The sequence below is a fragment of the Miscanthus floridulus genome, chromosome 7 (assembly GCF_019320115.1).
Source record: "Miscanthus floridulus cultivar M001 chromosome 7, ASM1932011v1, whole genome shotgun sequence".
Taxonomy (NCBI): Eukaryota; Viridiplantae; Streptophyta; class Magnoliopsida; order Poales; family Poaceae; genus Miscanthus; species Miscanthus floridulus.
Window position 1 is genome coordinate 14,058,968 of NC_089586.1, and position 23,453 is coordinate 14,082,420.

Genomic DNA, 23,453 nt, shown 5'->3' on the forward strand with positions numbered 1-23,453 from the left:
TGGTTGTTATTCATCGCGACGGCGATGTACAATAGTAACAGAGTTCGAAGTTACACGATGAATCCATCGTAGTAAGGTGTACGCCAAATCTTCACAAGGGCACAAATGAAAGGAATCTCTTTGGTCTGTGCTTGCAAGCAAGGTTTAGTTAGTTTAGTACTGAAGCCATTGTGAATACTGAAACCACCAAACCTGACGAGAGGAAGCCTCTCGTGCTAGTCCGTTTGAAACGCCACCGGACTTCAACGCGACGGACGCTACCTATAAATCGGAGGAGAAACCGCTGCCAGTTCCACTTCCATTCCATCCAATCCCCACGAACTCACTCATCCATCCTCCTCCTCCCCCGATGGCATCCTCACGCCTCCCGGTTCTCCTCTGCCTCGCCGCCGTCGCCGTTGTGGTGGCGGGGGCGGCGGCCGCCGGAGAAGGCGGCCTCCGCCTGCCCCGCGACGCCACCTTCCCGGCGGCGCAGGCGGAGCGGCTCATCCGCGCGCTCAACCTCCTGCCCAAGGAGAAGGAGGCGGGGCCAGGCGCGGGCGGCGGCGACGGGCCCAGTGTGGCGCCCGGGGAGCTCCTGGAGCGCCGCATCAGGCTGCCCGGCGTCCCCGACGGCGTCGGGGACCTCGGCCACCACGCCGGTTACTTCCGCCTGCCGCACACCCACGACGCCAGGTGATTGTGCTGTAAAGCTTGGATCTTTGGTTTGAAACAAATTAGAGGTCCCAACGTTTGTAACGGCAGTCCAGAGCGTTTGATGGGACCAAACAAGACGCGATTTTTCCCGTTGAGTTGCGTTGCGTGTGGTTGACTGATAAAAAAAATAAAAGAACGAGCAATTTTGCGACATTGAATTGGACGCGCTTTGTGTGCCTTGATTGCTGCAGGATGTTCTACTTCTTCTTCGAATCGAGGGGCAAGAAGGAGGACCCCGTCGTGATCTGGCTCACCGGAGGGCCCGGCTGCAGCAGCGAGTTGGCCGTCTTCTACGAGAACGGGCCCTTCACCATCGCCAACAACATGTCGCTTGTTTGGAACAAATTCGGTTGGGACACAGTAAGTAATCGAATCCTACCTCTTTTATTATGATCCCCTGTCTCGTCAGGGTTGTCACTTACAGTAACAAGTCTCAAACTGAACATTCCAGTTTTGCTTGCAATCAATTTTAAGAAGAAAACAACAAACCTTAACTACTTCAACCTATGTTGACTAGAGTAGCAATAGTCAAGTTAAGCCGTTAGTGAAAAGGTCACTTTCAATGTTTCTGTCTGCTAGCAGTTGTGGAAGAAAATATTTTCTTGTCCATAAACCAGAATAGGCATATTTGTTACTACTACTATCTATATTTACTAACTTTAGGTAAACGCTTATAACCAGCTCACCATGTTTGCTATCTTTATCTACTTATTGGGCCTCTTAATCGACCAACTTCCAATAGCTCCATGGTATTAGTTAGTTACAATTACAAGCCCAGCAGCAGCAAGCATGCTTACTATAGTACTGCAGCTTAACTATTTAGAGAGCTGTTTCCCTATTTCTGGAAAGAGATTGTACTAAATTCAGTATATCGTTGTAGAAAGTTCTTATTGCTGCACAGCTCCCACCTTATGTTGAATTACATAGATCATGTCAATTTCATTGCTATAGGTTGACTTGACCTCCTCTGTTTCTGATATGACTTGATGTCTGCAGATCTCAAATATCATATTTGTTGATCAGCCAACCGGAACTGGCTTTAGCTACAGCTCTGATGATCGTGATACTCGTCATGATGAAACTGGTGTCAGCAATGACCTATATGACTTTCTTCAGGTGCTACTTTTGTATCAATTATGTCTGGCTGTTGTGCTCTCTCTCTTTTATTGCATCGATTCCATGTGCTGTATGATCACACCATAGAAGTTCGGTCAGTTCATTTTCAAATAGTAGTTGAGGACAGAAGCTGAAACTAAGATGTTATTTAGCATAAAGAAGTCATAACATATTATACATACATTCCTTAAATACAGAAGGGGAACTTTCTTAATTATTTCAGGAAAGAATGATCACACATGGGATTTTTAAAACCTTTTTTTATTAATAATAAGCCTTATCCCACAAGATTTACATATTTGACCTTTTTTGCCATGGTGGCCTTCGCATGATGTCTACATTGGCTGCTCAACCAAGGATTTGGCCACACCACCGTCCATGGCCTGGATAAATGGGTCAAATTGAAAATTTAGTGTCTAGGCTTTTTAAAATTATTTATTATGAGAAGGTTTCAGAAATAAATCATACACGGTGGTAAGGCACCAACAGTGGAGGCATATATACGCCTATATAAGCTTTTTATTCTCTTCAGCAAGTCCACTGTGCTGATTGGTGCCCTTAGATGCTAGCAAGGCTGAGAGGACCTTTTTGCATAAAAGTATAAAGGATTATGGCAAATTTGGCTGCATAGCTTCATTAGAGGTAGTAAAGATCATGAATCACCTTTGCTATTGTGATCTAAAAGTTGGATCTCAATTGGCACCAAATGTAAGGGAAGGGTTCCTGTAGCAGAATCATATATTGGGAATTGGGCTATTGGTATATTGCTTGATTGTGTTGGGTGGAATTGAGAAAAACACAAGTGATGGACTCATGGGTGTTATTTAATTGCTCTAAACTGCCATTTCAGGTGTTCTTTAAGAAGCACCCAGAATTTGCAAAGAATGACTTCTATATAACTGGAGAATCTTATGCTGGGCACTACATTCCAGCATTTGCAAGCAGAGTTCACCAAGGAAACAAAGCAAACGAGGGCATTCATATAAACTTGAAGGTACGAGTATTAGCCTCTTTGCATCAACTTTTCAACCCTTTTCCATTCTCAGTTCCCTTTTTTAACTTTTGTGAATTCTTAACTAATCTTATTCTAGGGATTTGCTATCGGTAATGGTCTCACTGATCCAGAAATCCAATACAAAGCCTACACAGACTATGCGCTGGAAATGAATCTTATTGAGAAATCCGACTACGAAAGGATCAATAGGTTCATCCCACCATGTGAATTTGCAATTAAGATGTGTGGTGAGTACTTGTACTACAAAGAAACCTTTGTGAACATTGCACGATTTTATTTTCTAGTAATCATCGAAAAACTTTTACATCAACATATGGTGACCTTCCTGAATCTAGCAGAAGAGGATTAATGTAGTACTTAAAAGTTTCATTGGAATGACACATCCTCGCACTCTATGTTAAATAAAAGGATTCATACCCAGTACTAACCCTGCTAATGTTTCAGGTACTGATGGGAAAGCATCATGCATGGCAGCTTATATGGTCTGCAATAATATTTTCAACTCCATCATGAAGCTTGTTGGGACAAAGAATGTGAGTAAACAATGCCCTGCTATATGAACGTCTTGCTGTTGACTAAGGTCGAGAAGCCTTACACATCAATGGCCTCTTTGCAGTACTATGACGTGAGGAAGGAATGTGAAGGGAAACTTTGCTATGACTTCTCAAACCTGGAGAAGTTCTTTGGTGACAAAGCGGTCAAAGAGGCACTTGGAGTTGGTGACATTGATTTTGTGTCTTGCAGTACTACTGTTTATGAAGCAATGCTCACAGACTGGATGAGGAATTTGGAAGTCGGCATCCCGGCTCTACTTGAGGATGGGATTAACGTGCTTATATATGCTGGGGAGTATGACCTTATATGCAATTGGCTCGGTAAGCAGGGGCTCCATAATTTTGTTTACCTATTTATGTATTTTATTTTACAGTCTTTCATCTATTGTTTGATCATGACTATGGACATGCCTTCTCTGCACGTAGATCTATCTTTTGTCGACCATATTATTAATTATGAATGCAAAATAATTGTAGGACTGACATTCATCAAATCTATTGATTTACTCATTGCAACATATGGTTAGCACAGTAAAATTTCAGCTGCATAAATGAATTTTGCACTCTGTCCCCTGACCAGTTTTGAAGGCATTATAGGCACAATCAGTCGAGCTGACAGTTTTTTTTTCTGTCTGCCTAATTATGGGGTTATGGATGAATCTCAATGAGCTGGCAAATAAATGTGGACCATCTAGAATGGTTGTAGAACAACGAAGCTTTTGGGAACTCTTGAACTCTCTCTGTCTTTCCTTTTTCACATAATAATATACATATACACCAACATACATAGTGGGCTCTAGGCCCATGGGAAACTATAGACAGCCCAACACTCCCCCTCAAGATGGGTGATAGATATCTATCATCCCCATCTTGCTACACGCTAACTCACACTCTTTTACACCCAAACCCTTTGTTAGACAATCAGCTAATTGTTCTCTCGAAATTACATGACTCAACTCTAGTGTACCCTCGTCTATCTTCTCCTTGATAAAGAAACGGTCAACCTCAACATGCTTAGTTCTATCATGTTGGACTGGATTATTGGCAATGTTGATAGCTGACTTATTATCACACCAAAGCTTCGAAGCACCTTTTCTTAGTACATTTAACTCTGATAAGAGACTCCTTATCCACAACATCTCACAAACAACAAGAGACAAGCTCTATACTCTGCTTCCGCTGTTGAACGCGATACAGCAGCTTGCTTCTTGCTCCTCCAAGACACCAAGTTCCCCCCAACAAAGGACACAATATCCTGATGTAGATCTTCTATCATCAAGGGCAACTAGCCCAATCGGCATCACAATAACCATCCACATTCAAATGACCATGACTCCTGAAGCAAAGTCCTTTTCCAGGACAACTCTTCAAATAGCGTAAAATTCGATATACCGCATCCAAACGTCCACTCCTAGGATCATGCATATATCTACTCACAACACTCACAGCATAAGAAATGTCAGGCCTTGTATGACATAAATATATCAATCGTCCAACAAGCCTCTGGTACCTTTCTTTGTTCACCGGGTTACCTGATTCAGCACATAACTTATGATTGGAATCAATCGGTGTTGATACAGAACGACATCCAAGCATGCCAGTTTCACTAAGTAAGTCCATAACATACTTTCTTTGCGATAGAACAATACCCTTTGGATTTCGTGCAATCTCAATACCAAGAAAATATTTAAGTTGACCAAGGTCCTTGACCTCGAACTCCCTACTTAGATTCCCCTTGAGACATTTGATCTCTACTTCATCATCACCAGTAATAATGATATCATCCACATATACAGCCAACACAGTGATCTTGCGCCCAAAATGTTTATAAAATATGGTATGATCTCCTATTGCATTGTTTGTATCCCATTGCACATAAGGCACGTCTAAACCTATCAAACCATGCCCGTGGAGATTGCTTGAGGCCATATAAAGACTTCTTTAGTCCTACATACCTTTCCAACCATCTCTGGCTTAGAATAACCAGGTGGAACCTCCATGTACACCTCCTCTTTGAGATCACCATGCAAGAAAGCATTTTTTACGTCTAATTGATGCAAGGGCCACCCAAATTTGCCACACAAGAGATCAAGTTCTCACCGTACTCATCTTTGCCACCGGGGCAAATGTCTCATCATAATCAATGCCATATGTTTGGCTATAACCCCTTGCAACAGGTCGAGCTTTGTAATCTTTCAACCTTACCATCAGGAGTTCGCTTCACAGTGAACACCCATTTACAAGCTTACAGCTTTCTTTCCTGCAGGTAGTTTCACAAGGTCCCAAGTTTTATTCTTTTCAAGAGCTCTAAGCTCCTCCATCATGGCCTCACGCCACTTGGGATCCTGTTTTGCTTCTCTCCAATCTCTAGGAATATATGCAGATTGTAATGAAGCAAGGAATGCTCTATATGCAGGAGACAATGATTCATATGAGACATAATTACTTATGTCGTGCTCAAAGCCATACCTTGCTAGGAGGTTTCCCAGCGGTACTCCTTGCTTCCTTTCTTAGAGCAATAGGCAAACCAATGGAAAGGTCGACTTCTTCTCCCCCTGTTTCAATAGACTGCTCAACCTCATCATCACCAATTTCAACATCACCAGCTGAAGAAGGTTGTTGCTCCACCAATTGTGGTTGCTCAACTTGCTGCTCCACAGACTGCACATCAGCAGTTTTCTTTCTTCTAGTATAAACATGCACAATGCCTGGTTTTCTACCTTGCATCCATGTTATCAATATTTCTATTTCCTTGCCTTTCATTCGCATTAGAATTATTCAGGATGGACTGGAATTAGTCCGCTGATAGCTTTTGTTGCCCTTGATTGATTGTCTTCCTTCTCTTGTCATATGTCCATATCATCCACTCCTTCTCGATCATCCACACTCATGCTTGGATCACCAAGCTCAAACAAGGAGTTCAGATCAGTCTTCTCCCCGTAATAAGGTTCAGATTCCCGAAATGTCACATCCATACTAACAAAGAGCCTTCGTTCAGTAGGAAACCAACAAGTATACCCTTTTTGACTTGATGAATAACCCACAAATATACACTTAATTGCTTGTGGATCCAACTTTCCCATAGACTGGCCTATGATCCCTGACAAAGCAAGTGCACCCATATAGCCTTCGGTGGAACAGTAAACACATTCACTCCTTGTAACATCTCATAAGGAGTTTTCCATCCAAGCAATCTAGAAGGTGTACGATTAATCAAATATACGGCTGTCATCACGGCCTCACTCCATAGAAACTTAGGCACATTCATAGTATACATAAGTGAACAGTGCAATCTCCAAGATATGACAATTTTTCCTTTCAGCTACTCCATTTTGTGGAGGTGTATCAGGACATGTTGTCTGGTGCAATATTCCATGAAGCTGATAGAAAATTGCCAAACTCATTGTTCACATACTCTGTTCCATTGTCTGTCCTCAACACCTTAACTCGAGCATCATATTGATTCCCAACAAGTGAGCAAAAATTCCGAAAGCATTGAAGTACTTCACTCTTGTGTTTCATGAGATATATCCAGGTCATACGTGAATAACAATCAATAAAGGTCACAAAGTACTTCATTCCACTAATAGAGGTAACAGGGCATGTCCACACATCAGAGTGAATAAGCATAAATGGAGATAAGCTCCTTAGACCCCTTCTTACATATGTCGATCTTGTATGCTTTCCATATTCACATGCATCACACACAAGCTTTCTCCTGTCCACCTTCCTCATCATCTCTGGGAACACTTTTACCATAGTATCAAATGATAAATGGCCTAATCGACAATGCTGGAGCATCACTTTAGCTTCATCATCATTCATACTTGCTGTTAGTGCAGCGCCCAAGAACTTGTCATCTTTCTTTTGGTCTAGGAACCATAGCCCACCATACCTGATGCCAATTCCAAGTTCTTTTCCTGTCTTCTTGTCCTCAATGATGCAATTTTCCCGATCAAAAGAAACCCGACAGTCCATTTGATCAACTAAAGCACTTAATGATAGTAGGTTAACTGGAAAGGAGGAGACATGCAAAACCGATGACAGTGTAATTGATGGAGAACATTTTACTGAACCAACACCTTTAATAGGTTGGCATGTTCCATTAGCTGTTTGAATAGTCTCACTATGTGTGGATGGATATGCACTATATGATTCAAACTCACTAGATGCACCCGTGAAATGCCTAGATGCACCTGAATCAAGTATCCAATTTGCATAAGATGTACCTTTGTCAGGACGAGCAAGATTGATGAGATTGCCGAGCATAGTCGCCTTTTTATTTTCCTTTGGAAACTCGGCTCCCCCTTGAGCTTCCTTGCAATTGTTCCATCTTCTCCTTCCCATTTGAATCTTCTGTAGCCTGACATTAGTTCAGAAGTCCTCGCCAAAAATAATTGAGCTAGCTTCACAAGTTCCTTAGCGGTGAGGATGTCAGCCAACTTCTCAAACATCTGCTCAATCCTTCCACTTTCTGCCATTGCTTAGTTGCTGCTATCACTCTACACAGTAGTAGCAGTATCAATTTGTTCCCTCAGTAAATCAGTGGCTTAGCACAAGCCGCAACTTCTCTCTAACCTCTTCCACCAGCTAGCAAATCCAATCCCCTTTCTTTTCTCCTTCAACCTCTCATAAATCTTGTACAATATGGACTTCAATTTGAGCATCACCACACTGCACCTCCTCTTCCTCAAGCACTCAAACCTCCACTAGCTAGCAACAGCACAACTACAGTATGCTCCAACACAGCTGCTGAAATATCAAATCCACAGAGGTGCTCCCTCACAGGTCGACAACAATTTCTCCCTCACGGTGCTCTCCTCTATTTTCCCAAATCAGAAGAAGCACCAAATCCACCCAGGATTACCTTCGATTGCAGTCCTACCACTGCCAAGCAGTAAACTGCCACCAAATTTCTCTCCTATTAGCAAAACCAGCGCCTTTCTTCAGTCCCTGCTCCAATCCTCCTCCTTACCACTCCCAATCAGTACCCAACCATAGTGACTCCCTGTCTACTCTTGAGCAAGCAAGCCACCACCAGAAACACCACTCTTTCTATCCCTTCAATCCACAGCTCGAGCTTCCCTTCTTCCTGATGGAGGCTCGAGCTTCCCTGCTTCCTGATGCAGAGCAAGCAAGCCTGTGTTGCGCCTTTCTACCGTTGAGGACTGCTGCCTGCAGATCGACCGTCCGCCGTGGGCCGTGGCCAACTTCCCCAGAAGCAGAACACTCGAAAATCAGACTTGTGGCTGCTCTTTCTTCACTGCATAGCAGCCTACTCCGCCTCGAACTATAGGAGTTGCTCCTAATACTCACCAATGTCTTCCTGCAGCACCATCGCTCGATTTGGAAGCTCCCCTCATCGATTCCAATCAGCTCCGCCAAGACCCTTCTTTGCCTGCTCACGCACACGCCGTTCCCACGAGCAGTGCTGCAGGAGCCCTTTCTTGCCTGCTCGCATGGTCTCACCATGCCGTAGTCGCTGCGACGGTCCGCCGCCGTAGTCGCTGCGACGGTTGCCGCCGACGTCGCCAGCCAGGCTCCGACACCATGTAGAACAACGAAGCTTTTGGGAACTCTAGAACTCTCTCTGTCTTTCCTTTTTTCACATAATAATATACATATACACCAACATACATAGTGGGCTCTAGGCCCATGGAAACTATAGACAGCCCACAATGGTCATGTTTGCAAATAATGCAAACTTGTTATCAAATTGGTTTGCCTGTCAATTCGTAAAAGAAAAAAATGTTTCTCTATGAAATATTTGTTGCTAAATAGTCCTTTCTGAAGTAGAGGGGACAAAACAACATTATTGTAGCACTTTTTGTCTTGTTTTTCTGTCTTCGGAAACTGAAAAGAAATCTTCCCTTCGAAAAAAGTACAAATGCTAACATGGTCATTTCAGCTGCAAGTTGCAAACTTTCAGATATGGAAGACCTTTAATCAATAATTCAATATTGATGTAACAAGTATCCTACTTAAAAGTAACCCTCTATCGTTAATTCTCTTGCATGTGCAATTGTGCATCATCAGATTCTTTAATGGTTTTGCAGTTAAGGCACCAAGTATACAATTTTGAATGTCTTTGTGTTTGGGCAGGAAACTCGAGATGGGTACACTCCATGGAATGGTCTGGCCAGAAAGACTTTGTATCCTCTTCTGACTTATCGTTTGTTGTAGACGGTGCCGAAGCTGGAGTTCTGAAAAGCCACGGACCACTCAGCTTCCTTAAGGTTGTGATCTAGCACTCTTTTCACTTTACCATGTTTCCTAGTACCCGGTTCTTTCCCCAAAAGGAGATGTTTCATGCTGGCAAAATTAAGAGTGGTTACGCTAAACGTAGGCATACTTCACAAAATGTGCCAAGATAACATAGTAATATCTTTTCATAACTGCATACTAACATGAAAAGGGACCGCTCAACCTGGCTGGCTGTTTAGTGCTTTAGAACCCTTCCACACCTGCGGATCGATAACATCCAACAGCAAGTTTTAGGTATATATATGCGAAGACCGAAAACAAAATAAACTCACAAGTATATGTTTCCTCCGTAAATGCAAATGCAGGTTCACAATGCGGGTCACATGGTTCCAATGGACCAGCCGAAAGCTTCCCTGGAGATGCTGAGGAGATTCACCCAAGGGAAACTGAAGGAATCGCTCCCCGAAACGATGGTTTTGAAGGCGGCGATGTGATCGGCATGAACGTGAAGGGAATTGCTTAATTACTAGGTAGTCTGAGGTGTCATTCCAAGGAGCGTGTCGATCACTGAATTGAAGCTTGTTATTTCCATTGATTAACCCTCCCTGATACTAATAACGTTGGCCGTGCAATGTATGTAACTAAAGTCCCACTCATCCATGCTGTTGATGAAAAGTCCAATACAAAGGGACAATGTTGGAAACCTTGTCTGCTGCTCTTGTAAAGCATCTCATGTATACACCCTTTGATCCAGAAAGACAAATAGTATTTTTTTATTAAAAAAATATACTAGTGTCTGAATTACTGTTGGCAATTTGCTGTCTAGCCCTCTTGGCGATTTGCTGTCTGATCCGCACGCTCACTGACTGGAGCTCACATGCATTTCTGCTGGTTAGTTTTGAGCTGCATATATATATAATTTACATGGAAAAAGGAGTGGTCCTTAGATTTGCATTGCTGTTTGCCAACACTGTGTCCCTCTCGCATTCGCGCATTCGGAAGTTTTTTAAAGGAGACACTGCTGAAAAGTTGAGACTTCTTGGGATCACCACAGATCGATCTCATTCACCAACTAACCAACCACAGGCAGTGCAGGATTACTTACTCTGCTGGCTGGCTCACATGGGAAGGGGGCTAGGGTTCTCTAATCTCTCCTCTCCTCCCCTCCCTGAAGCTTTTGAGGTGGCACTGCATGATATGATGTGATAGACAAGTGAGGCGTGCAGCAAGCAAGAGAATCGTGTAGGACCTCCAGAAGAGATGCATCTCCAGCTAGGTAGAGTTTGAGATGCAAGAATCAAGAATGTGAGCAGCCAGGAGGGACAAAAGCACAGGAAGCTGGATCAATTCTATACCTGAATTTTATATATAGTCTCTAGTTTTTTGTCTAACACACACATAGTCACCAGGCACGCTAAGTAAGTATACCAAGGGATAGTTACACTGCCTAGATCTGCAAGATCTGGTGCTAGGAATTTTGATGAACACGTTAGCATGTACTAGCAGGTCATAGGTGGAGAGACCTAAGTAAAGTAAGGGGATGTTTGATTCCATGGACTAAATTTTAGTCCATGTCACATCGGACGTTCGGATGCTATTTAGGAGAACTAAATATAAGTTAATTATAAAACTAATTACATAGATGGAGACTAATTTACGAGACGAATTTATTAAGCCTAATTAATCCGTAATTAGCACATATTTACTGTAGCACCACATTGTCAAATCATAGACTAATTAGGCTTAAAAAATCCGTCTCGCAAATTAGCCACAATCTGTGCAATTAGTTATTTTTTCGTCTATATTTAATACTTCATGCATGTGTCCAAACATTCGATGGGACATGGACTAAAATTTTCCTGTAGGAACCAAACACACCCTAAGCTTGTTGCCTACTGTGACAGGGTAACTAACCAGAGACAATGTGGTATAGCAGGAGTAGTACCGAAGAAGAAGGGACACCAAAATGGCAGCAAAAGTGAGTTGATGGCCGTCAGGCTCATGATCTTTGGTGGCAGGGTGCAAGAAAACACAGTGCAGTGTGAAGGCAAATGCACCAACAAAAATGGTGGATGCCTGAGTATTTGTAGGTGCTGGCTTGTTTCCATGGGAGCCTGCAGGGTGGCCCCGCCACGGTGCACACGGGCAGTGGGTGCCCCGTGCCCCCAGTACTGAACAACCAGCCAGCCTGAGCCAGACCACCAACCCGATCTCTTCTCTGACCTGAGCGAGGGAGAAGAAGCAGAGCAGAGCACAGCGCGAGCAGGACCAGGCCAGTTGCAGTTGCAGGCAGCAGCTGAGCTGATCCTCAGACGTCGTGGCCCGTGGGCGAGGCGACCGACATGCATGTCTGCGACAGCAGGTCATGTCCAAGCACACTGCGACATGACATCTAGCTCTCCTTCCCCCTGCAGCCATGGAGCACGCACGAGCAGGCCCCACACCCACAGGGCCACACAGCTCACCACCACCTGTCGCTTCCGCTGCAACCACGCATCTCAGCTCCTTCCCTACCAGTATATATACGGACCTGCACCTGCAGCACCATCCATCCATCTTGCAGCAGCTGCACACTTGACACACTTGTGCTGTGCTCGGTCCTGTCTCTCCATCGCTACTTGCAGCAGCTGCAGCCTACAGGTGTGGTGGTGTCAACGACACCTAGCTGTAGCACGTGGCCAGGTAGGCGATCGATCGATCATGGGCGACGACGTGCGTGGCCTGCACGGCGGCGGCGCCGCGACGACCGGCGGCGGCGGGCCGGCGGCGGCGAAGACGGAGCGCGCGCGGCTGCACGTGGCGATGCTGGCGCTGCAGCTCGGGTACGCCGGCTTCCACGTGGTGTCGCGGCTGGCGCTCAACATGGGCGTCAGCAAGCTCGTCTTCCCCGTCTACCGCAACCTCATCGCGCTCTGCCTCCTCGCCCCCTTCGCCTACTTCCTGGAGAGGAAGGACAGGCCCGCCATGACGCCCGGCTTCCTGCTCCAGTTCTTCCTGCTGGCGCTGTGCGGGATCACCACCAACCAGAGCTTCTACCTGCTGGGGCTTGACAACACGTCGCCCACGTTCGCCTCGGCGATCCAGAACTCGGTCCCCGCCATCACCTTCGCGATGGCGGCCGCGCTGGGCATCGAGCGCGTCCGCCTCCGCCGCCGCGACGGCCTCGCCAAGGCGGCCGGCACGCTGCTCTGCGTCGCGGGCGCCACCGTCATCACGCTCTTCAAGGGCCCCGCCGTCTTCGGCCCGGCGGCGGCCGTGGTGACCGTGACCGCCGTCGCGCCGCCGCAGGCAGCCGGCAACAACAGCAGCAAGAGCTGGGCGCTGGGGTGCGTCTACCTCATGGGCCACTGCCTGTCGTGGTCCGGCTGGCTGGTGCTGCAGGCGCCCGTGCTCAAGCGCTACCCAGCGCGTCTGTCCGTCACCTCCTACACCTGCTTCTTCGGCCTCCTCCAGTTCCTCGCCATCGCCGCCGTCGTCGAGCGCGACGCCGCCGCGTGGACGCTTACCTCCGGCTCCGAGCTGCTCACCATCCTCTACGCGGTGAGTTCGAGTAGCACGCGGTGATCATATGGCATGGCAAGAATCGAAGGTGACATGACACGACATGCATATGGCGCTTGGAACAGGGGCTGGTGGCGTCCGGCGTGGCCTTCGCGGTGCAGACGTGGTGCATCGACCGCGGCGGGCCGGTGTTCGTGGCCGTGTACCAGCCCGTGCAGACGCTCCTCGTCGCCGTCATGGCGTCGCTGCTCCTCGGCGAGCAATTCTACCTCGGAGGGTACGTAACGTACCCGATCGATCGATATCTTTCTTTCTTCTTCGAGTCTCCCTCCATCGATATAATTAAAAGAAGAAGAAAAATGTTTGCATGATTCGTTTCTCGAATCCTTTGCAGGATCATGGGGGCAGTGCTCATCATCGCTGGACTCTACCTGGTGCTCTGGGGCAAGAGCGAGGAGAGGGCGCTCGCTGCAAAGCAAGCCGCCGGCGTCTGCGACGACGAGCCCGACGCGGCCGCCTCCTGCCTGAAGCAGCCGCTGCTGCCATCGCCGGCGACCTTGGAGTCCGCCGTGTGATGCGATCCAATCCAATCCAATCATTTTCATGCACGAGTAGTCCTATATGCATGGCTGGGATGCACTGCACCCGTCGTACCGTATCGTAGTGATAGCATCTGGTAGTTAACGTCCATCGCCTCAGCAACATGTTAGGTTAATTATATATCAATTAATCCATCACCCATCACATGGCTCTGTGTTGTGTTCACTTGTAATAACCTTTCGTCAGCAAACTGCAGGTGCAGCTGTTTTTGTTTTATATTTGCAACTGGACCTTTTTTGGTGAGCTTCGGAGGGACAGTTGACTGATAGCGTGAGTGTCAAGTGCCATGCATGATATGTCGTCAGTCATCAGTCACGTACTCACATGGCGACATTATATAGCAATTAGTACGAATATTCAGAGCTCCTCCAAGAGTTGATGGAATTTGGATTTCTAAACGGGCTCTCCAAAACAATTTGGATTGCTTTTAACCCTATCAATGTGTGGTTGTCTTTTAAATCACATAGATGCATGCATGTACTCATACCTTTTAAGCATCGTCTTGCCCAAAATAATTCATGCTGACAAAATCAATGACATGCATATATAATTGCCTTTTAAAACTATGCCTATCTAACTAATTTGTGAAGGGCAAATTAGTCTTTTTTGTTACACTCTTTATTTACTAGTCCTAACATTACTTTTAATTAGATACTCCATAATTCAGGATAGAGAGAATATGTATACATTCATCATAATATAATAGGTATATAGTTTACGGAATAATCTCTTAATTAGACTCCATTTTTTAAAGTTACATAATTAATAGACAAAAAAAAAACGAATTTGACCCTCATGATACGATTCGCCTGCGTCCGCCAGGTCATGCATGCGCCGCCAAGTCGCGGAGGTCGCGTCTCGCGTGCAGCACATTCTCAGATGATGCTCGCACATCGCAAGGTTCATTACTTCAGATGCCATTTGAAAACATTTAATTAAAACAAAATCAAATCAAACAACTTTAAGCGCAATTAGTTTGAAGATGATGGTGGCTCTGCCAACCGGCCAAATTAGGACAAGAGACCAGCGGCCACCAGTCCAGCGCATGTCCAAACATCTCTCTCCTTTTTCGAGGAGCAAATCTCTATACGTATCAGCATTGCAACTTGCGATAATTTTCATGTGAGACCAACTCGACTACAGGAGCAGAATTTTCCGGAACGAAGTAAAAATAACGATGGGACCCTTTCTGGTAGGTAACGCAAAAGGAAGTGTGTGTGGTTTATTTGGTTGATAGAAGCGATGTGATTTTTAACAAAAAAAAAAGAAGAAGTTATATATAGAATCTGTTTGGCACAGCTCATAACAGCTTTATATGCTGTTGTAAGCTTCTTTTTTTTTTGTCAAACACTCATTTCCAAAACAGTTTCATGGTGATGTTGTTTTTCTCCTCCCCTCACAAAGATATGAGTTGAGATGAAGCTAAAAAAGTAGCTTATCCTAACTTCATCTCCCATATTATAGTCATTCTATTCATTGTTCAATGATGTGAAGCTGTTTTGCCAAACACTTGTTCCAAAACAACTTAGCTTCAACAAAAAAGTTGCTCATGAAGCTATTTTGCAAAAAAAAAACAGCTTATATGGTGAAGTTGAGCTGTGCCAAACGGGGCCATACTCTTACTTTAGGTTAGGTTATTTTCGAGGCCATGTTTATTTCCTATGACAAAACTTTTGCCCTGCACTTTTAGCCTATTTTTTTTTGACAAATGGATCTAAACAGGTAGGCTAAAAGTGAGCCAAAGGGATACTAAAGTTTAGTCCATTTGCACCTCAAGAGGTGCAAAATTGAGCTAAAAGCATTGAGGGTGTGAATGACACCTTATTTTGTACTTTTAGCATTTTTTTTGTCATGAATCCAAACACCCAAGCAAGGACTAAAGTTTAGCAGTAAAATGGATGTAAACATGATCATATTAGACGTGCTTTTTGGTCCACCCTTCATAAATAGAGCAACAATACAAGTTGAAGCGGGAATGCCGATACTTAGAGAATGCGGCAATAGAGATACTCCCTCTATCCTGTAATAAATTTATAATATAAATTAAGTAGAGGATCAAAAAGACATATATATCCTTACTTTATTTTCTAATCAGACGCTATCATCAAGCCAATTAATGAAGATCGATTGATGTATGACAACAAACGATACAATACCTACCGAATTTGTGCTATTACTTACTGCAAAACTATCTCTTATCCCTAAAATCCCTTAGGGTATGTTTGGATGTAGATATTGGAGACACTGGAATTGAATTGGTACCAATACCAAATCAGACCCAGTATTGAAAATGGACTAAATACCAAATCTGCTGTTTGGATGTAGATGAATTTTCTATCTGGAATCGAGTGACGTATCAAATGCCAATTCCTGTTTGGATGTACATAATCGAGGAATTCCCTATCTTCTTCCCCAATCGGCCAATCCCCACCGTGGCACCGCTCGCACGACGAGCAAGGCACACAGGCGGAGGTGGCCTCGGCCTAGAGAGCAGAGGTGGAGGCCGCCCCGGCCCTGGCCATGGGGGAGCTCAAGCTTGACCCCGGCTCGGCCATGGAGGAGCTTGACCCTGGGTCGGCCATGGAAGAGGTTGACCCTGGCTCGGCCATGGAGGAGCTCGACCCTGGCCCGGCCAGGCAGCGCTTCCCCAATCTCGTGACGAGCCCCAATCCGCCCCGCCCTTTCACTCCACCTACACCGGCGGTCGAGCTCCCCACCAGATCCGCCCCGCAGGCGCGCACTCACCCAGCCAGGGACCATAGGAGCTGCTCGGCCGGCCGCCTCTGGTCGCTGCGACGGCGCCCGCCCCACCCCGCCTATCCTCATCTCGCGTCGGGCTCGAGCAGACACGGCTCATCTTCCCCATCTCTGCCTTCACCACTCTTCATAGGGGCGCGCGAGGGGGTGGAGGAGCTCCGGCGAGGGGACATAGGGGCTGGCTGCGAGGGGACAAAGGGGCCGGCGCCGGAGCTCAAGACGACGAGCGGAGAAGGGGATGCGATTCCCTCCAATACGGAGGGTCTCGGCTCGGTATTGCTTCGGGGTCACGCTAGGTGAAGGGAATATCTCGCGGAATCGAGGCTAGTTTCTAGACTCCAATACCATGACCATCCAAACAGGTGGAATTGGGGTCTGCCATTTCCAATTCCAATACCATGGTCTCAATGCAGACATCCAAACGGGGCATTATATATATTTGGATAAAATTTTTGAATGCTTAAGAATGCGCTATATTATAGGACGAATGGAGTATACACGAAGCATGGTTGATTATCTTTTTATGACTAACGAAGATGAAGGCACCGTCGTCATCTCTCGTTTTTGACTGAGTAGTATTTGTGTAGCTGGCTAATCTAATAATAAGGAACTACACGATCGACTAGCTACATTTTCCTGATCAGACCAGACGGCGCCATGACCCATGATCCCGCGAGTTTTCCCGATCGTAGACTCGGGGTCAACTCGATCGTCTTCTTCTTGCTAGATCTCTTCACTGTCTTTGCGTGCCCATGTGCGTTGAGTTCTTCTTATCTCTGCAGATCCCAGCTGCAGCTTCTCTCCGCCCGCTTTCTTGCTCACCTACGGCGTGGGTTTATCATCTTTCAGTCCCCACCGGAGTATGCCACAGCCTCTTGTCATATGGCTCCTCCTCGCCGCGGCGGCAGCGAGGACGGCGGCGCCGGAGCCGACTGCAGCGTCGGTATCAGGCGCGACTGCCTCGCGCTGGGCTCATACTACTGTTAGGTTTAGTCCCACATCGAAAATTAATGGTGGGGGAGCACAACATATAAGGCCGGGGCAGCCCTCACCTATCAGGCTAGTTATTTGGGTTGAGTTAGGCCCAAAGCCTAGGTATGTTGTGGGTTCCCGTGGACCTGGGCCCGAGGGGCCGTCGACTCGTGGGTATAGCGAGCCAGGCCGGATTCCGCTGCGCACTCTAACAAGTGGTATCGGAGCCCATGGGGTTTGTGTGTGATATGGAGCGTTGGACTCGGGGCCTGGAAAACGTCTTCCGGAGATCACACGGTGTTGTGTGATGTGAAGAGTTAGGTCCGATGTGTGACGGAGGAGATTGTTAGGTTTAGTCCCACATCGAAAATTAATGGTGGGGGAGCACAACATATAAGGCCGGGGCAGCCCTCACCTATCAGGCTAGTCATTTGGGTTGAGTTAGGCCCAAAGCCTAGGTATGTTGTGGGTTCCCGTGGACCTGGGCCCGAGGGGCCGTCGACTCGTGGGTATAGCGAGCCAGGCCGGATTCCGCTGCGCACTCTAACAAGTGGTATCGGAGCCCATGGGGTTTGTGTGTGATATGGAGCGTTGGACTCGGGGCCTGGAAAACGTCTTCCGGAGATCACACGGTGTTGTGTGATGTGAAGAGTTAGGTCCGATGTGTGACGGAGGAGATTGTTAGGTTTAGTCCCACATCGAAAATTAATGGTGGGGGAGCACAACATATAAGGCCGGGGCAGCCCTCACCTATCAGGCTAGTCATTTGGGTTGAGTTAGGCCCAAAGCCTAGGTATGTTGTGGGTTCCCGTGGACCTGGGCCCGAGGGGCCGTCGACTCGTGGGTATAGCGAGCCAGGCCGGATTCCGCTGCGCACTCTAACAACTACATCACGCGGGGGCAGAACCTCAGTTACATCTCGAGCCTCTTCGGCATCAACGACTAGCTCACTCTCACGCCCTACAACACAGGGTACTCCAACCTAGATTACATACTCGCAGACGACAGCCGCATAAACGTCTACTTCTCCTGCCGCTGCCTCGCCCTCCCGTCCGCGCCATTCTCCACCTACCTCGCCGGATCCTTCCCCTGCAGGGTCTCGCAAGGCGGAGAAAGCTACGCCAGCGTCGCGGCCAAGTTCCACAACCTCACCACGGCCACCTTGCTGCAGCCCGCCCCCAGCAGCGTGAACGATGTTCTTGACGCCGGCAGGTGGTGAACGTCACGGTCACCTGCTCCTGCGCCAACAGGGACGTGTCGCCGGACTACAAGCTGTTGCTTACCTACCCGCTGGGTGACGGGGAGACGCCGGACTCCGTCGCGGCGAGCCACGGCCTGTAGTCTCAGGCAGAAGTAGACCTGTTCAGGAGGTATAACCCCCGCGCGGACAGCATCAAGGAGGGAGACGTCGTCTATATATCCCTCTCAAAGGTGACATCTGTCGTCTTCGAGCCTCTATACTTCTATACTTTTGTTGTGTGGCATTGGGTTGGGTAGGAATTTGTTTGGATTTTTTTTTCGGAAACGCTATACATCAGCTGAATGATTATTTACTTGCCACTGTCAACCGAATTTTCCAGCGTTGGATCTGGACTCCGGCCCGAGAGCTGCCGCTCGATCTGCTGGATGCTTGTAGCGTCACGCCGCCCCAGCCCTTCGAGCGTTGGATCTGATCGATCGCGTTTCTCATCTCTGGGTGGACTCGCAAATGCCACGGTATGTGTGCAACCTGGGGTACGGCCCGCGCGCCGGCCTCCCCGCTGTGACCTCGTCGGCGATGATGATGAAGCAACTACAGCAACTCATGTCGACGCAGCAGCAGCAGCAACAAATGTGGCAGTACCATGTCTTAGAGTACCAGCCAAGGCCGGATGCTACGCCTTCCTCGGTGTTGACGTCGGTGGCGACAACGTGGCACGGAATTTCAAATTTTTGTGAAGATTTTGTTTTTTTTTTGAAATTTGTGAAGAATTTATGAATAATTTGACATATATTTTTCTGTGTCTGGAATCCATCGAAATAATTTGTAATTTTTTTTTGAAAAATTTAGTATATATTTGTGTTATTCCGAACTTCCATCACTCGGTCTAATAAATTACTTTGAAGATATCATTGTAAATATAGTAATAAGATAGTGTAAATATAGTTAGAAGACGGTGTAAGTGTATGGAAAAAATTCAGTTGACAGTAAGGACCAAAATAACTGAATGTCATGTAGACAGATCTTTTTTTTTCAAGAGAAGGCCCAGTTGCACGGCTCCAACTCCATCGAAGCCGCGTTAGCAAGGGGTGCACGTACGAGCAATTATCAGCTCACTGTTTTATTTTTCTATATATGTATATATCCAGATGGTTACTATAATGGAATAATCCAACGGAGCACTGGTCGAAGGAAAATCAAGAAAGTCATCAGAAGTAAGATATAAATCTCTCTCCCTCTTTGACAATTCTATCTCATATATCATAGTCATATGCGAGTCATCTTTATTATGTGTTTAGTAGGAGATATAGAGGCACGGACGAGTCATCACCATTTGAGATTCATTGGACACCCGATATGTGGGACCCACACGTACATCATGTTCTGATCGACTTCTTCCCTTCTACTCCACGATGACCCAACCTAGTCTACCACCGCCCACGACCCTAGCCGCCCCTTCTGCCACAACCCCCCCCCCCCCCCCCCCCCGCCACCTCGTCCACCACCGTCCCTAACCCTAGGTGCCCCATATGCCGCCATGCCCACCCCCAACCACTAGGTCTTCTGCCGCCCTTTTTCGGCACGTTCGTTGCAGCCCCCTACCGACCCCAGCCTCGACTACAACTGCCCTCCTCGCACGCTCACGCCGAGGCAGAGCTCGTGCACTACCGTGGCCGCCCCACCGGGATCGAATTCGCTCACCCGCCCACGTGTTTGGGCGGAGCTCACCCAAGCACGCCAAGCGGGGTGGGATTTGAGGCTGCCCGCCCCGCTAGAGCACTCATGGGTGGTGGAAGAAGAGAAAGGCGTCACGAAGAAGAAGAGAGGAGCACAGATGGAAGAAATGTCGTTGGTTGGAGACGAGCACCAAAAATTAGTGGGTCGGCTCAGTGGGTATTTAGTATTTACACCAAACTTTATGTTTCAGGTAGTGGGTCATTGGGTTGATCCAATTAGATATGCATGCCTAGATGTGATGTCGAAGCTAGGGAGGAAGAAGACAACATTTCGTTCATGTGTTGTACACTTGTACTCAGCCGGACCTATAGCTAGTCCATGTTTGTGTGGTTCATACATCTCTATATTTCTTAATACTCTAACATCAATTTACAGGGGCGTAAACGTGTGAGATATGGTGCAAGCTAAGTTGCGCATAGACTTGAATAAGACATACTAGCTAGTACTTCACTACTTGTTTAGAAGGAAACAGAAAATTTGTTGCGGAACCTAGATATTGATTCGAGTGAATGTACAGGCTCGCTCTGTAGCCTCCCAGAGTAAATACTAAGATCAGAATAATGTTCCCCTTGAATCTTAATGGATAAGTCCTAACTATCTACCTATGTTAGGCAAACATCTCTAAAGTATCACTCTGCTCAAATGTGAAGTCTCAGCATTGAACATTTAGAAGCATCTTTGATATATTTTTAGGTGCTTTATATATTATCTAACATTTAGGTATATGCATTTCCATTCATTGACAGGTGTTATTGCTGGCACCTCCGTATTGGGGGCAGGCATAATCCTTGCCTTGTTCTTCCTCTGGTACAAGAAATATTACGGCATGCTGCCATGGCAAAATTGGTCAAGGAATGCTCCAAGGATTGAATCTTTCCTGCAAAAACAAGGAACATCACACCCTAAAAGGTACAGTTATCAAGATGTGAGAAGAATGACCAAATCTTTTGCTCACAAGCTTGGCCAAGGTGGATATGGAGCTGTCTACAGAGGCAGCCTGGCTGATGGCCGTGAGATAGCTGTCAAGACACTGAAGGATACCGAGGGTGATGGGGAGGACTTCATGAATGAAGTGGCTAGCATCAGCAGAACATCTCATGCCAACATTGTTACTCTCGTAGGATTCTGCCTGCAAGGGAGAAAAAGAGCTCTAATCTATGAGTACATGCCCAATGGTTCGCTTGAGAGATATACATTTGGAAGTATGTCTGCCGAAGGAGACAACAGTCTATGTTGGGATAAACTTGTTGAGATTGTTATCGGAATCGCGAGTATCTCCACAATGGCTGCAACACCCGCATTGTGCATTTTGACATCAAACCTCAAAATATCCTTTTGGATCAGAACCGCTGTCCAAAGATCTCAGATTTTGGGTTAGCAAAGCTGTGCCAACAAAAACAGAGCAAAATCTCCATGGTCGGGATGAGAGGCACAATAGGCTACATAGCTCCTGAAGTGTTCAACAGAAGCTATGGAGCAGTGAGCAACAAGTCAGATGTGTATAGTTATGGTATGATGGTTCTCGAGATGGTCGGGGCAAGGAAACAAATTGATGTTGGCATAGACACTAGCAGCAACTATTTTCCACAGTGGTTGTACGACAAATTGGATCAGTTCGGTGGCGCCACCATCTCTGACATCGGAAGTGACACCAAAGAACTTGTGAGGAAGATGGCCATGTTGGCTTGTGGTGTATCCAGTTAAGACCTATAGATCGGCCATCCATGAGGAAAGTCCTTGAAATGTTGGAGAGCAACACTCTAGATTTGCAGTTGCCACCGAAGGCCTTCTGGACTGGCTAAATAGATCCGCGTCCAACTTGGGCTGCGTTTAGTTCGTGAAATAAAAAATTTTGGATGTCACATCGGATGTTTCGGGGATGTCGAAAGGGGTTTTCGGATACTAATAAAAAAACTAATTACATAGCTCGTCTGGAAACTGCGAGACGAATTTATTAAGCCTAATTAATCCGTCATTAGCGCATGTTGGTTACTGTAGCACTTATGGCTAATCATGGCCTAATTAGGCTTAAAACATTCGTCTCGCGATTTCCAACCAAACTGTGCAATCAGTTTTTTTTCGTCTATATTTAATACTCTATGCATATACCGCAAGATTCGATGTGACACTTTGGGGTGAAAATTTTTGGGAACTAAACAGGGCCTTGTAAATTTTGCACTCTTTTTCATGATATAACGTTTTCTTTTAGTGAGTACCAAAATGGGTACTGATTCGAGTTCACTCTACGGCTCCTTTTGCTCTTTTCAGAGAACAAAGTTGAAATCGAGGTATCAAATGTTGGTTGGTAAGCAAAAAGAATATTATTATCGAATTGTAAAGTCTCGGTAGTGATAAATAATTAATACAACCTGGCAGTGATAGGTATCACAGTTGGGTTGTATTACCAACCAATAGTGATCCCTCATCCCTCTCCTCCTCTCCTCGGCTTTTGGCGCGGGCGTGGGCAGGTGGCCTCGGCTAGTGCAAACCCAGCGGGCCCAATGCGGTATGCGGGCATGGCCGGCGTGGGCGCATCTCTCTCTCTCCATATCTCCTCCCTTTGTCTCACACCGACACGGTCTTGTTAACATTGTGTGAGTCTAATTTATATCGCCCTTAGTTAGAAAACTAGATTTTTATACTCCTTCAACTCTTGAAACCATCCTAGTTAGAAAACTAGATTTTTAGATCTTTCAACTCTTGAAACCATCCTATTTACCTCCCGGAGTGATTTTAAAAGTGGTTTTGGTTGATGTGACACCACATCAGCTACTAGGAAGGTAAATCTGACTTTCACAATAGTTCAAAGAGATCAATTAGACTTTATCAGAAATGTAGAAACAATTTTCTAGAATAAATATACATTTAAAAATACTAAAATCTTATTAGAAAATTTATAGAAGAAAATACGGAATCACTGTCATATTTTAATATAGACCATGATTTTAGAAAACACATGAAGTTCGATATCCTAATCCTATCCAAACCGCCTTCTTGATAAATCTTGTGCTCCTGTGCATGTGCAGACCTATGACGGTGATGATGAACCACGTCCATCCAGATGTCGCAATCTTTGGTTCGAGAGTATGAAAAGTCACAC

General features: G+C 46.2%; 2 protein-coding genes and 1 pseudogene across 2 annotated transcripts; all 3 read left to right on the forward strand.

Annotated features, from left to right (window-relative positions):
* Positions 1 to 202: 202 nt before the first annotated feature.
* On the forward strand, positions 203 to 10,399 carry LOC136466565 (serine carboxypeptidase 3-like). Its single transcript, XM_066465010.1, has 9 exons — positions 203 to 675; positions 888 to 1,056; positions 1,693 to 1,812; positions 2,663 to 2,806; positions 2,904 to 3,054; positions 3,272 to 3,360; positions 3,444 to 3,702; positions 9,484 to 9,617; positions 9,951 to 10,399. The coding sequence occupies exons 1-9, from the start codon at positions 350 to 352 to the stop codon at positions 10,077 to 10,079; spliced, it is 1,521 nt and encodes a 506-aa protein (XP_066321107.1). The 5' UTR covers positions 203 to 349; the 3' UTR covers positions 10,080 to 10,399.
* A 1,886-nt stretch (positions 10,400 to 12,285) lies between these two features.
* On the forward strand, positions 12,286 to 13,772 carry LOC136466566 (protein WALLS ARE THIN 1-like). Its single transcript, XM_066465011.1, has 3 exons — positions 12,286 to 13,125; positions 13,212 to 13,363; positions 13,481 to 13,772. The coding sequence occupies exons 1-3, from the start codon at positions 12,286 to 12,288 to the stop codon at positions 13,659 to 13,661; spliced, it is 1,173 nt and encodes a 390-aa protein (XP_066321108.1). The 3' UTR covers positions 13,662 to 13,772.
* A 3,423-nt stretch (positions 13,773 to 17,195) lies between these two features.
* Positions 17,196 to 22,155, forward strand: LOC136465102 (protein SUPPRESSOR OF NPR1-1 CONSTITUTIVE 4-like; annotated as a pseudogene).
* Positions 22,156 to 23,453: the final 1,298 nt, after the last annotated feature.